Consider the following 14,659-nt stretch of genomic DNA (forward strand, 5'->3'; position numbering starts at 1 on the left):
GAGGTGGGGCCTTTGGGAGGTAATTAGGTTTAGATAAGTAATGAGGGTAGGGCCCTCATGATGTGATTAGTGCCCTTATAGGAAGAAGAGGAGACACCAGAGTTCCCTCTCTCTGCCGCGTGAGGGCACAGTGAGAAGGTGGCCGTCTGCAAGTCAGGAAGAGAGCCCTCACCAGGAACCGAATCTGCTGGCACCTTGATCTTGGACTTCTAGCCCCCAGAACTGTGAGAAATAAATGTATGCTGTCTAAGCTCCCACTCCATTTTTTTTTCTTATTGCAGCCCAAGCTGATTAAGACACATGCCTCTCACTCTGTTCCTAAAAGCAGGAGTTTTGAATTATCTCCACGTTTAGGGTTCACAACCAGCCTTGTCCCTTTCAGCTGTGAGGGTGTGTCAGTCAGGATGTATCTAGTTGTAAGTAACAGAAGAACAACACAAACAGGTGTGAACAAGTGAACAAATGATTAGTTGACTTGGGTAACCGTGAGTCCTGTTTACAATGAGCCTTAGCAGCTCAATGATGCTGCAAAGCACCTCATGCCTGTCCATCTGTCCTTCCATAGTCTTAGCTTCATCCCACGTCACGGGTTGAATGTGTGTTCCGTTGTGATGAAATGTTTTGCCACCAGGAGGAAACGGGGACTTGAATGAGAAGTTAAAACTAGTTATCAGAAAAGAAAGGACCCTTTCTAGTTCTCTTGGTCTCATCCCAGACTCGCTGAATTGGACTCTCTTGGGAGTGGGTTAGGAATCTGCGTTTTTAATAAGTGCCCCCAAGGGAAATGAAAATCAAAACCACAATGAGATATCACTTCACACCCACCTGGGTGGCTAGAATTAAAGAGATAATAACAAGTGTTGGTGAGGATGTGGAGACACTGAAACCCTCCTGCAAAGCAGGTAGGATTGTATAATGGTGCTGCTACTTCAGAAAACAGTTTGGCATGTCCTCAAAAATTTACACATCGAGTTACCATAGGATCCAGCAATTCCACTCCTAGGTATATGCACAAGAGAAATGAAAACATACATCCCACACAAAAATCTGGACATGAGTGTTCGTAGTAGCATGATTCATAATAGCCCCAAAGTGGAAACAACCCAGGTGTCCATCAACTGACGAGTGGATGAATAAAATGTGGGCCATCCATATGATGGAATATTATTCAGCCATGAAAAAGGATGAAGTTCTGACACATGCTACAACATGGGTGAAGCCTGAAAACATTATGCTAAGTAAAAGATGCCAGACACAAAAGGCCACAAAGTGTATGATTCCGTTTATATGAAACGTCTAGAATAGGCAGATCAACAGAGACAGAAAGAGTGGTGGTTTCCAGGGGCTGGAGGGGGAGGAAATGAGGGGTAACTCTAATGGGTTATTTTTGGCATGATGAAAATGTTCTGGAATTAGATAGTATGGATCATTGCACATCCTTGTGAAGATACTGAACACTACTGAATTGTACACTTTAAAATGGTGACATATCTCAATAAAAAGAAAATAAAAAATCCCATGTCCCGTGGGATTCTAATGAGCCCTTAGATTTGAGGGCCACAGGTCCCAAGTAAGAGTTCCATCCTTCTCTGAGCACCTGGACTGGAGGGGGATCTGGTCCAGCCTCTCCTAGGAGTTCTCCCCTCTGAAGCCATTGAGTCCAATCCAATAGCTCTTGTCTTTCTTCAGTGCTTTCAGGAAAGCCTGGGAGAGGGTGAAGATGGAGCTGGGGTCAGGGAGGATCCCTGTCAATGCCATGCTGGCCAGAACTCCCTGTCTCTTTTGCAGGAAGTTCTTACCACCATCCCTGCCAATAAAAGGGTGTGGCTTACCTGTGTTTACCCAGGTTCACACAGGTGTTCATAGAGGAATATGGGTGTTCTTACATGTGGGCTTACGAGTGTTCAGAAACGTTCATCTACAATAGCCAGTCTAGATTCTAGACTCTACAGTTGTATGGCCCGATATGGGAGGCACTCACCGCATGTGGCTATTTATTATTATGAAATTTTTTTCCAGTTTTATTGAGATATAATTGACACACAACATTGTATTAGTTTCAGGGGTACAACATAATGATTTGACATATGTATATATTGCAAAATGATCACCACAATAAGTCTAGTTAGTATCCATCGCCTCACATAGTTACAAATTTTTTTTCTTTGTAACGAGAACTTTGAAGATCTACTCTCTTAGCAACTGTCAAATACACAGTACGGTAGTGTTAACTGTAGTCACCATGCTGGACATTACATCCCCAGGACTCATCCATCTTATAAGTGGAAGTTTGTGCCTTTGGACCATCTTCACCCACAGCCATGAGGCTATTTAAATTGAAATGAATTATAATAAAATAAAAGAGTTTCAGTTCCTCGGTTGCGCTGGCCACATTTCGCGTGCTTGATAACCATACTTGGCCAGTGCCCGCTGTAGCAGAGGTGCAGACAGAGGATATTCCCACCACCATGGGATACTCTACTGGACAACGCTGGTCTAGAGAAGGAGTTGGCAAACAGTGGCCCCACGACCAAACCCCGCCCGAGGCCCGTTTCTGTACAGCCCGAGAACTAAGATCGGGGTTTACACTTTTAAACGGTTGAAAAGACCCAAAAGAAGAATTATCTTTTGTGACACATGTAAACGACAGGAAATCCACATGTCTGCGCCGTAAGTAAAGTCTTACTGGCACACAGCCATATTGTCTCTGGCCGCTTTTCATGATACAATGGCAGAGGGGAGCAGTTGCGACAGAGCCTGAAAATATTGACAATCTGATCCTTTTGAGGAAAAGTTTGTTGACCTCTGCTTAAGAGGGCTCCTGTGGGACCTTGTGTGCAGTAGCTGTGGTCGGGGCCCCACCTGCACCACCTGGGTACTCTCCCTTCCTGGACACACCTGTGGCTCCCCTTCCCCACTGCTCCTGCCACCCCTCGGGGTTCCTCTGGCCTCAGGAGTGTGCTCAGTTCTCACTCCACCCAGGCCGGGAGTGGCGGGAAGTTGACCTTCCTGGGGGCAGCCCTGAGCCAATGACCGGCAGATATGGGTGGATTAGTCCCCCCACATCCCTCTCTCCTTGGGAGAGACAACTCTGAGTCATGCTCTGCAGAGTCTCCCACAGTTCCATCCCCAGCGGGAGGGAGGTCCCGGTGATGTCACAGCAGTCCTGTCCCCCCTCCCCTCCTGCTGCCTCCTGGCATCATTACCTCCCAGGTAAACCTCTCGCCCCCTAATCCTCGTCTGAGGGCGGCTTCTAGCAGAAGCCATCCTAACGCAGTGCATGCTGTCTATGCCCCTTCACGGGTGTTCCAATACGTTGACCTGAGGGCACGCCCACCCTTCGGCGATGTGCACGTGTAACTCCAAGTGTGTGTTCACATCTTCCTTATATGTAGGCTCATCCACATGGGGGTCACTCTGGCGCAGGTGGGGGGCCTTGTGTTCATCCCGCTTCCTCCCTCTTCCCAGAGGCCCCTCCTTACCATAACCTCCTGGCACAGCTGTTGGCCAGGTGCATGCCCCAGGCAGAGCCGGGTCCCCCCGGCCGTGTGTACCTCCTCTTCCTCCAAGTCCACAAACACCAGCTGGGCCTTCAAGTCTACACAAGCCTCTGTGGATTCCTGTCAGGTCTTCTTCATCTCCAAGAAGAAGTAGCAGCTGGTCAGAATGGGCTTCCATCCCCAGGAGCAGGGCTGCACAGGCCGGCGGGGGAGAGGTCGGGGCTGGTAACCAGGTCTGGGCACCTACACCTATGTCTGCTCCTCACACCCAAGCCTGGCCTGTGACCCCACGTCACACACAGCTTTGCACTGTCTCAGACCCTCCCTGCAGGGTCCTGGCACCTGCCTCCCCCCAGCCTGGGAGCAGCTGGGGTCCTTGAAGACCAGAACAGACAGGCACGCCTGCTGTAGTGGGGCACTTACTGTGTATGTGTGTCTGAGCCTATGCACTGTGCCTGTTGTCTCCATTTCATAGATGAGGCAAAGGAGGCTCAGAGACGGACAGCGACTTGAGCAAAGTCACACAGCACTTGGTCCCTCTCAGGCCCCAGGACGCCAGTGGCCAGCCACTCACGGGACCCAGCCTTCAGCAGGGTCAGTTCCTGGAGGATCTGGCCATGGTCCCAGTGCAGCTGTTCCTGGGTCTCCTGGGAGCAGCTGGGGCTTGGAGACTGTGGCAAGTGGAAAGACAGTGAGCTTATCAAATGCTGAGAGGATGCCAGCCCTACACCGGAGCCACAGCGGGGCTCCCGATAGTCAAAACGTTTGCATTTTAGTACGAAGAAACTGACTCCCCCCCCTTGAGAGGGCTGCCGCCGGAGGGACAGAGAGCTAGAATTCCAGGGGCAGACTCCCCCCGCTCCTCTGCCCCTCTCCCCGCTCCCCTGCACTGGAGGTGGGAGGGGCTGTGGAAGAGGCCACCCAACAGCCGACCAGGAAAACCCAGAGGGACCTGAGTCCTGGCCTTAACCCCACCCCCTCCTGGACCTGGACACCCCAGGCTGTGTCTGCAGCCAAAGGGTCCAGGCCTGGGAGCCCCTAACCCTCGGGGCCTGCCCCTGACCTTGCACAAGGGTGGCCACCAGCAGCCCTGCGAAGATCAAGAGACAGAGGAACAGCAGCACCAGGGGTGCCCAGCCCTGCCCCAGACACCCTGACGGAGAGAAGATGGATGGTTCTAGCATGCCTGAGTCCTTGCCTCAGCCTGCCGCAGGGACAGCCTGTCCCCAAACCCCACCTCCTAGGACCCAGGACTCCACGTCCCCAGCCTCCCTCTCCCCAGGACCCAGAAGTCCACGTCCCCAGCCACCCCTCCCAGGACCCAGGAGTCCAGGCCCCCAGCCTCCACCTCCCAGGACCCAGGAGTCTGGGCCCCCATCTTTGACCTCTCTCACCCCTGACTCACCCACACTACCGGCCTGACCCTTTGGGCTACTTGCCTGTTGGGATCCATGGTCTTTGGGGAAAAGCTCTGTCCTTCAGCTGTTGTTTCTATCCCCACCGAACCCGCCAGCTGGGCGTCTACTCAGTCTGCCTGTCCACCCACCTCGGAACCTCAGCTGCCACCCCCACCCCAGCCAAGCCCCCAGGACCCCACAGTCGGGCTGGGCTCACCAAGAGTGCCCAGCCCTTGGCCCCCCCTTGGCTTTGCGGTCACCCACATCTGCTGTCTCCTTTCCTTCTTTCCTTTCTTGGGACGGCCTCTTTCATGTCCCCACTCTGTTCTGCTCCAAACTCCACCCCCACTCAGGAATCAAAACAAGAGCAGATGGGAGAAGCCTGTGGGAAGAGGCTGTGACTGGGCAGGGAGCGAGGCCAGGAAGGGCAGTGGCGCCATGTGTTAGAGATGATGTTTCACCTCACACTCACACGCCCCAAGGTGGACCCCAGTTGGGGTCCAGAAACACTCTTTCTTTCCTCTCATCCTGTTCTCTTCTTGCCTCCAGGATCTGATCCAGGGTCTGGAATGTTTGGAGACGGAGTCCGCTGGGAGCGAGTCAGTGGCAGCTCCCATCACCACTATCTAATTCCAGAACATTCTTATCATCCCCAAAAGAAACTCTGTATCCATTGGCAGTCACTCTCCATGACCCATCAGCAACTGTTGAGTTTGAATAGCATTATATGTGAGCTTCAAGTGAGCACATTTTTTTGTGTGTGTGTGAGGAAGATCAGCCCTGAGCTAACATCCATGGTAATCCTCCTCTATTTGCTGAGGATGACCAGCCCTGAGCTAATATCTATTGCCAATTCTCCTCTTTTTTTCCCCTTTTTCTCCTCAAAGCCCCAGTAGATAGTTGCATGTCATAGTTGCACATCCTTCTAGTTGCTGCATGTGGGACGCGGTCTCAGCATGGCCAGACAAGTGGTGGGTTGGTGCGCGCCCGGGATCCGAACCCCGGTGGCCAGTAGCGGAGTGCGCACACTTAACTGCCAAGCCACGGGGCCAGCCCCCAAGTGAGCACATTTTTATTACTTTCTCCTACATGGAAGTTAATTCTCAGAACTCTCACATGTACCATCAACTGCTGACATCTGCAGACTCACTGTCACACAGTTTTAAAAAAAAAAACTTTTTTTATTGTGGCGAAATATATATAACATAAAATTGATCATGTTAACCATTTTTAAGTGTACGTTCACAATGTTGTGTAGCCATCATCACTATCCATCACTAGAACTTTCTCTTCTTCCCAAACTGAAACTCTGACCCCATTAAACACTGACTCCCCATCCCCCTCCCCCAGCCCTTGGCCCCCATCATCCTATTTTCTGTCTCTATAGATATGACTCCTCTAGGGACCTCCTATGAGTGGAATCACACAGTATTTTTCATTTTGTGACTGTCTTATTTCACTAAGCTTTATGTCCTCACGGTTCATCCATGTTGTAGCCTGTGTTAGGACTTTAGTCTTTTTGAAGGCTGAATAATATTCCATTGTATGGATGGACCACATTTTGTTTATTTATTCACCCGTCAATGGACTTTTGGGGTCCTTTCTACCTTTTGGAAATTGTGAATAATGCTGCTGTGAACATGGGTGTACAAGTATATGTCTGAGTTCCTGTTTTCAAATTTTAGGGATGTATACCTAAAAATGCACTTGCTGACTCATAGGGTAATTCTAAATTTAATTTTTTGAGGAACAGCCAGATTGTTTTCCACAGCAGCTGCACCATTTTATATTCCCCCCAGCAATGCATGAGGGTTCCAATTTCTCTATGTAAATTCCTTGCTAAAACTTGTTATTTTCTCCTCTTTCTTTTTTTTTTTTTTTTATAGTAGTCACCCTAATGGATGTGAGGTGATATTTCATGGTTTTGCTTTGCGTTTCTCCAATGATTAGCAAGGTTGAGCTACAAACAGAGAGTTTGCATAGATTTGGAATCACAGATTTGGCTCCCTTAGGGCACAGTTCAGGTTTCCAATCCCTGCGATCCTATAGATTCTCCTATTTAAAAGGCAGAGTTGAAATATATAACAAGGTCTCAGTGATTGTAAACGTGGAAAAAAACCCCACAATTGGAGTTACTCTCGTTCTATGTGACCTCTTGATGTTTTTAATTCCTGTTTACAATTTAAAACAGTGACATTTAAAAAAGAATGAAAATTTCACTGTGTAATATTTTGGTTAAGTGCGAAATTTAGTTCATACATGAAATATTTTACTGAGTTTAATAGCCTTAAATTACAAAAAAGTACTCTTCTTTGATTGTTAAATGTTTTTCTTACTTTTTCGTTTTGAAATAATGATAGGGTCACAGGGCCGGCCCCGTGGCTTAGCGGTTAGGCGCTCGCGCTCTGCTGCTGGCGGCCTGGGTTCGGATCCCAGGCACGCCCGAACACACTGCTTCTCCGGCCATGCTGAGGCCGTGTCCCACATACAGCAACTAGAAGGATGTGCAGCTATGACATACAACTATCCACTGGGGCTTTGGGGGGAAAATAAATAAATAAATAAAATCTTTAAAAAAGAAAATGATAGGGTCACAGGAAGTTGTGAAGAGAGCACAGAGAGGTCCTGTGTACCCTTTACCCAGCTTTCCCCAATGGTTACATCTGTTGATGCCAATAATCAATAACCAATCTATAGATTGGAAAGATAAGGTGATGTTTATTGAGCCAAGCTGAGGACTAGCCCGGAAGTGCAATCTCCACCAGGGAATAAGCACTCTGGGGAAGCGTGGTTTACAGCATGGTTATATACCGTTTCAGAACAAAGAACATACATCAAGCATCACAGGAATACAATTTTCCCCCCAAAGTCACAAGCAGATGTTTTGCTGCAGTTTAGCTCTCACACAGCAGGTGAACTTGACTTTGGTTCTCTGATAAGAAAAGCTCGTCTTCAAAGAAGTACTAGTATCGGCGTCAGAGAGGGGGAGGCATTCGTCCCTATCTTTTTTCTTTGTTTTTAAGTGCCAAATGCTTTTTATTTATTTATTTATTTTTATTTTTTAAATTTTATTGCCATCACATTGGTTTATAACGTTGTATAAATTTCAGGTGTACACCATTATACTTCTATTTCTGTGTAGATTACATCATGTTCACCACCCAAATATTAATTACAATCCATCACCACACACATGTGCCTAATCATCTTTTTTCCCCTCCTCCCTCCCCCCTTCCCCTCTGGTAACCACCAATCCAATCTCTGTCTCTATGTGATTGTTTGTTGTTGTTTTAACTTCTACTTATGAGTGAGATCATATGGTATTTGACTTTCTCCCTCTGAGTTATTTAGCTTAGCATAATACCCTCAATGTCCATCTATGTTGTCACAAATGGCTGGATTTCATCGTTTCTTATGGCTGAGTAGTATTCCAGTGCGTATATACCACATCTTCTTTGTCCATTCATCCCTTGATGGGCACTTAGGTTGCTTCCATGTCTTCGCTATTGTGAATAACGCTGCGATGAACACCGGGGTGCATGTATCTTTATGCATACGTGTTTTCATGCTCTTTGGATAAACACCCAGCAGTGGAATGGCTGGATCATGTGGTAGTTCTATCCTTAATTATTTGAGGACTCTCCATACTGTTTTCCATAGTGGCTGCACCAGTCTGCACTCCCACCACGTCCCTATCTTTAAAGAGTGCGTTCTTTGCTTTGGGAAAATGTTTGAAGCAGACGTACAACACATGTTTGGCGGGCCATAAGTCAGGCTGCTCTGGGGAGAACAAGTTTTAGGCCAAATCATGTTTAAACCAGAATGGCTTCCCCATATACCTCAATATGTGAAAACTTCTTATTATTCTTATTATTTTCATCACATCGTGCATAACTATAGTTAAATCTAGGAAGCTGGCATTGGTGCAATATGTGTGTACAGTGGTCCCCCCTCATCCATGGGGGATACGTTCCAAGACCCCCAGTGGGTGCCTGAAACCGTGGATAGTACCAAACCCTAAATATATACTATGTTTTTTCCTATACATGCATATTTGAGCTGTGGCAGCAAAAAATAACCTGGATTTCTTTTTCCTCTTCACAATTTCGCAGATAGAAGATTCGTTCTTACCGGAGATCCTAACAACCTCAGCATACAATTTTTTTTCTTTCCTTATGAAGTTGAGAACCTCCACCTTTTCTTTCTTTTTATTTATTTATTTATTTATTTATTTATTTTTATTTTTTATCTTATTTTATTATTTTTTTAATTTTTTGTTTATTGCAGTAACATCCACCTTTTCACTTAAAGGAAGCACTTGACGGTTTCTCTTCGGCATATCCAAATTGCCAGCATCACTGCTCTTGTGCTTCAGGGCCGTTATTAAGTAAAATAAGAGTGACTTGAACACAAGCACTGTGATATCACAACAGCCGATCTGATAACCGAGTCGGCCACTAAGTGACTAACGGAAAGGTGGTGTATACAGTGTGAACACGCTGGACAAAGGGATGACTCACGTCCCGGGTCGGCAGGAGATTTCATCACACTGCTCAGAATGGTGCACAATTGAAAACTTGTGAATTGTTTATTTCTGGAATTTTCCATTTAATATTTTCAGACTGCAGTTGACCACGGGTAACTGAAACCATGGAAAGTGAAACCACAGATAAGGGGGGATACTGCATACATCTATGTCATTTTATCTTAAGTGCACTGCTCAAGAAACTTTTACAGATGAATACACCTGTGTAACCACTTCTCAGACCAAAATGTAGAACATTTGCAGCACACAGAAGACACCACATCTCCCTCCTGGTCAATCTCCACCCCCCATCCAGGTAACCCCCATTCTGAGTTCCCACCAAAGCTTAGCTCTGCCTGTTCTTGATTCACATAAAATAAAATCTTATAGTATATTCTCTTTATGTCTGGGTTCTTTTACTCTCTTGTGGGATTCATTCATGTTATTGCATGTATTCATCGTTTGCTTTTTCATTGCTATATTGTATTCCACTGTGTGGATATGCCCCAGTTTTTTTTCTCAGTCACCTGCTGGTGGCCACTTGGGTTTGTCCAGTTTGAAACTATTACGAATAAAGCTTCTATAGACCTTTCTGTTTCCTCCTTGATACTATTTGTTATCTTTGGATAACAGTGTGGACTATGGAGGTGGACTGTCCATATTCAAATCCCAGCTCCATTATTTACCAGCTGTGTAACCTTAGGCCAGTGACCTAACCTCTCTGTGCTTCAGTGTCCCCTATCTGTAAAATGGAGGCCATATTATCTACCCAGGGGTGGGAAGATTAAATGAATTCATATACAAAGTAGTTAGAAAAGTGCCCAACTATAGTAGAAATTAAATAAACGTAAGCAATGATGATTCAGCTCCAACTCTCAAAGTCAGCAGAAATCGCCATGAGGAGGACATCGGGAAGCCAAGACAGCAGAGCACTGAGGTCAGAGGGGATTTGGTTCCAGGAAGATTAGGGGCACTTTCTGCCCACCCCTGCCCTAAGTGGAAGAGGCATAACACATTAGCCTTACAGTCTATGTTATTGGATTTCATCAAAAGCATCCCACAGCCCGGCCGTGCCAGGAGTGGACCAGTCCTTCTCGCTGTCAACCCCGGGCCACCCCCCGGCACCTCCCTAGAATTCTTGGAAGGTCCAGCCCATCTTGTTTCGTGTCAGAAGCTCTAATCTCTCCCTCTAGCCCTTCCAATGAATGTTTCACTGCCCAGTTCCCTGTTTCTCTTCCTGAATCAAAGTAGCTTTAGGGATAGAGTATTATAGGGTGGAAAATAAAAGCTGTGGTTCCCAGGGGTCCAGATGAGGCATTTGGAGACAGTGGGTGGACAAGCCTGACTCCCAGGAACCGATGGCGCTGGGTGAGACTGGGCTGGGACTCCGGGATCTTGGGGAGGTGGGTAAGGGGATGGCTAGCTCTGAGATCAGCTGGCCCAGGCTCTGAGGCGGTGCTCTGCCCATTTAGATGAGCAAGAGCTGATAACCAGTGGGAACAGACTTTCCCCCAGAGGCTCTGGATTTCCACAGATTCATGGCTTCAAGAACTTCCCAGGTAGGACAGAATGCGGGGATGGGGAGCAGGGAATGACTGCTCCCAGGTTCCTGGGTCCTGGGGAGATTGGGCAGGGGGCCTGGACTCCTGGGTCCTGGGGAGGTGGAGGCTGGGAGCCTGGACTCCTGGGTCCTGGGGAGGTGGAGGCTGGGGGTCTGGACTCCTGGGTCCTGGGGAGGTAGAGGCTGGGGGCCTGGACTCCTGGGTCCTGGGATGTGGAGGCTGGGGGACAGGCTATCCCCGGGGCAGGCTGAGGCAAAGACTCCGGTATGCTGGAACCACCCATCTTCTCTCCCTCAGGGTGTCTGAGGCAGGGCCGGGCCCCCTTGGTGCTGCTGTTCCTCTGTCTTATGCTCTTCGCAGGGCTGCTGGTGGCCATCCTTGTCCAAGGTCAGGGGCAGGCCCCGAGGGTTGGGGGTACCCAGCCTGGACCCTTTGGCTGCAGACACAGCCTTGGGGTTCCAGGTCCAGGAGGGAGGGGGAGTGAAAGCCAGGACTCAGGTGCCTCTGGGTTTCCCTGGTCAGCTGTTGGGTGGTCTCCCACAGCCCCTGGTGCAGGGGAGGATGGAAGGGGAAGGAGAGGAGGGGAGTCCTGGCTCCATCCACCTTCCTGGTCCAGCCTTCTCTGGATGTCAGTTTTCCTCATCTTCAAATAGGATTAACCAAGACCTTGACTCTCAGAAACAATGATCGGAGGGTCCAGGCAGGGCATGGCACACACTGGGTGTTTAATAATTGCAGTTTCTTTATTTCTTGGTACAGTCTCCAAAGTCCCCAGGGCCCAGGGGTTGGAGCATTCGAGTCAGGAGGAGATCCACCAAGTACTGACCCAGCTGAAGGCTAGAATCGGTGAGCAGCCAAACCCGGGGGTCCTAGGGCCCAGAAGCGTCTCCTGTGGGGTGTGACTCTGCTTGAGTCACTGCTGCTCTCTGAACCTGTCTCCTCACCCGTGAAATAAGAGCAGAGAATAACAAGGATGATTGCACTTGGTGTTCCCGGGGGCACCAGGCACACAGTAGGCACCAAGTTAAGCCAGTCTCCTGTTCTGAGCTCCAGGTCTGGAGGAGATGGGGGCCAGGACTCTTGAGTTCTGGGGCTGAAGGAGGGTCTCGGGAGGTGGAGGGGGGAATAGCCCCTGTGGGGTGTAGAATCAAGCAGGGCCCCCGACTCTCTTGGTGGATACAGAGATAGGGGCGTTCCGATCTGGGTCCCAGCCCTGACCCGCCTCCCCCAGCAGCCCTTCTGTGCCGCCCCTGTCCCTGGGGGTGGAGGTCCTTCCAAGAAAACTGCTACTTCTTCTCTGACTCCCAACGGAACTGGCACGACTCTGTGACAGCCTGCGAGGAAGTAGGGGCTCAACTCGTTGTCATCAAAAGTGCCGAGGAGCAGGTACGCCTGTCGGGGGGTCCCCACCTGGCCTGGGGCATGCATCTGGCCACTGGCTACCTGGGGGAGAGATGGCACAGGGGATTTTCTGGAAGAGAACCGGCTTACTCCACTTGGAAAGGTGGGAAGGGAAGGATATGAATGAGGGGGTCCCAGGTTGGCGCCTTGCACGGGGATACAGACAAGATCTGAACGTGTATGAGTGTTTTGGGAAACACATAAACCCACAAAATTTAAGTAAACCCCAGTGGTGTGCTGGCAAGTGTTTAACAACTCGCTCTCTGTGGGGGGGAAAGGAAGTCCTGATTTGGAGCATTTGCTAATTTCCCTGGCGTAAATCCTCCCACCGTGGCAGATTTTGAGCTGTCACGTGACTTCACTCAATGCAGAGCTGAAAAGAGACACACATGATCAGCTCTCATGAGCTGGTTTGATCTGGTTCCAGCACATTAAACTCCTGTCATGAGTAAGTTCATGAGGACATGCTTAGCACACGTAAAATACATAAACATATAGTAGACACCAGCTGTGCACCTATGTCTGCAAGTCAGAACATACGTGCTCATAGGATACAGATGTGAGAGATACTCAGACACCCTGAGCATAGGATCTGGCGTACTAGAAGGCTGAAGGTCAGACTGAAAGAGGAACTTCCTACCAAGAGACTGGGGAGAGGCTGAGCCCAGAAAGTCAGGGTGGAGAAGGGGCAGAGCTCCCTTCTGACTTCTCCTCTACACCCCCCAGAACTTCCTGCAGCTGCAGGCTTCCGGGTATAACCGCTTGACCTGGATGGGGCTCTCAGACCTGAAACACGAAGGCACGTGGCACTGGCTGGATGGTTCGCCCCTGTTGCCCAGGTAAGTCTCAGGAGCAGGGACCACTCCATCAGGTGGGGATGGGGTTCTGAAACCCTGATGTGAGATTTACCTGGGAGTCCTCCCCCGCCTCCCTGACCCCCTAAGAGTCTGGGATTTTCACTGAGTTGAGGAAGGTTGTCTTCACCTACCCACGTTCAGGTAGGATGACAGGTGCCCCACATTCTACCATCGGAGCTTCGGGAGGAGTGTGCAGCCTGGGTGGGTGTTTTAAAATATAGTGTGTTAATGGAATATGTGAGGTATAGTAAGGCCAACAGATCAGACTGCCACTGAAAAGATAGTTTGTTATAGTCACAGATCCCAAGAGAGGGAATGCACATCATGTGACCAGGGGGCCACATGGGGAGGCACCAGGGCGGGTCAGAGGGCAGAGGGAGGGGGATCTGTGGGCGAGAGTCTTTCTTTTAGTTCCCACTGGAAGGAAAGGGTGAGGCAGGATAGGAGGCTTAGGATGAGCTAGTTTGAATAATTCCAGTGGGCTCTGGGGCATAGGGGCTGTTCCTAGCGGCCTGGGACCTGGTCCTGGGGTGATCAGGGCAGGGGTAGTGGCCCTGAGAGTGAGACCCCATAAAGGATGTGGCTGGCGGTGTGGGCTCTGGACTGGTTGGTTTTTATTTGAAAAGCATGCTCCAGGGAGGAGGACCCTTCCCCAAAGTGGGGGTAACAGGGGAGGCAGGAGATCAAGGCAAGATGACTTGGGCTTGTCATCGGGTTTTCCAGAATAAGGCGTGTCCGGCATATGCACACAGGGCAGATGTGAAAGCATCAAGTTAACAGAAGCTAGAAACACGGTGAACACAGTGGGGCAGGGGCTCACACTCTGGGTGGGCTTTGCAGCTTCGCGCAGTATTGGAACCAAGGAGAACCCAACAGCAGCGGGGAAGAAGACTGTGCGGAGTTTAAGGACAAAGGCTGGAACGACTCCAGGTGTGATCTCAGCAAATTCTGGGTCTGCAAAAAGCCCGCGGCGTCCTGCTCCAGTGACTAAAGGCTGGTTTCTGTCCTCGACCCCTGCATCCCCAGCCCCACCTCTGCTGGGTCCGCAGAACTTCACCCATGTTCACACCAGGGTTTCTTCTCCTGGTCTGCGGATCTTGGCAGAAGCTCTGGACTCCTTCCTCGCACATTTCTCATCCCCGATGGGCCCGGGCCCGGCTTCCTCTGATGCTTCAAGGTTCCCCGTAGCTCAGAGGTTGTAGTTCTGGGCACCTTGCTCCTTGGAGTTTAATAAATTGACCAGATGTGGGATACGATCAGGGCTTGTGTGTTCCATGGATCTACTCTCTTTTCGCTGCCAAGATCACACGGTTTGGATAGCTCTGTGTAGCTGCCACGTCCACTGGACCTTTATCACATCCATGCACGCCTTCCAGCATCCATCTGCCAGCCCCTGCCCCCTTGACAGGGGGCCTTC

General features: G+C 49.5%; 1 protein-coding gene across 1 annotated transcript; it reads left to right on the forward strand.

Moving 5' to 3' along the window:
• Positions 1 to 10,063: 10,063 nt before the first annotated feature.
• CD209 (CD209 molecule) lies at positions 10,064 to 14,417 on the forward strand. The gene is made up of 8 exons (XM_058537971.1): positions 10,064 to 10,069; positions 10,751 to 10,790; positions 10,895 to 10,981; positions 11,282 to 11,371; positions 11,744 to 11,830; positions 12,219 to 12,370; positions 13,112 to 13,224; positions 14,083 to 14,417. The coding sequence occupies exons 1-8, from the start codon at positions 10,064 to 10,066 to the stop codon at positions 14,231 to 14,233; spliced, it is 726 nt and encodes a 241-aa protein (XP_058393954.1). The 3' UTR covers positions 14,234 to 14,417.
• The last annotated feature ends 242 nt before the right edge of the window (positions 14,418 to 14,659 follow it).

This window comes from Diceros bicornis, unplaced genomic scaffold, assembly GCF_020826845.1.
Source record: "Diceros bicornis minor isolate mBicDic1 unplaced genomic scaffold, mDicBic1.mat.cur scaffold_73_ctg1, whole genome shotgun sequence".
NCBI lineage: Eukaryota > Metazoa > Chordata > Mammalia > Perissodactyla > Rhinocerotidae > Diceros > Diceros bicornis.

Coding starts and splice junctions, on each gene's coding strand:
- CD209 (XM_058537971.1), top strand. Junction 10,791..10,894: donor CCAGGAACCGATGGCGCTGG/GTGAGACTGGGC, acceptor CTGCCCATTTAG/ATGAGCAAGAGCTGATAACC. Junction 11,372..11,743: donor GGTGGCCATCCTTGTCCAAG/GTCAGGGGCAGG, acceptor TTCTTGGTACAG/TCTCCAAAGTCCCCAGGGCC.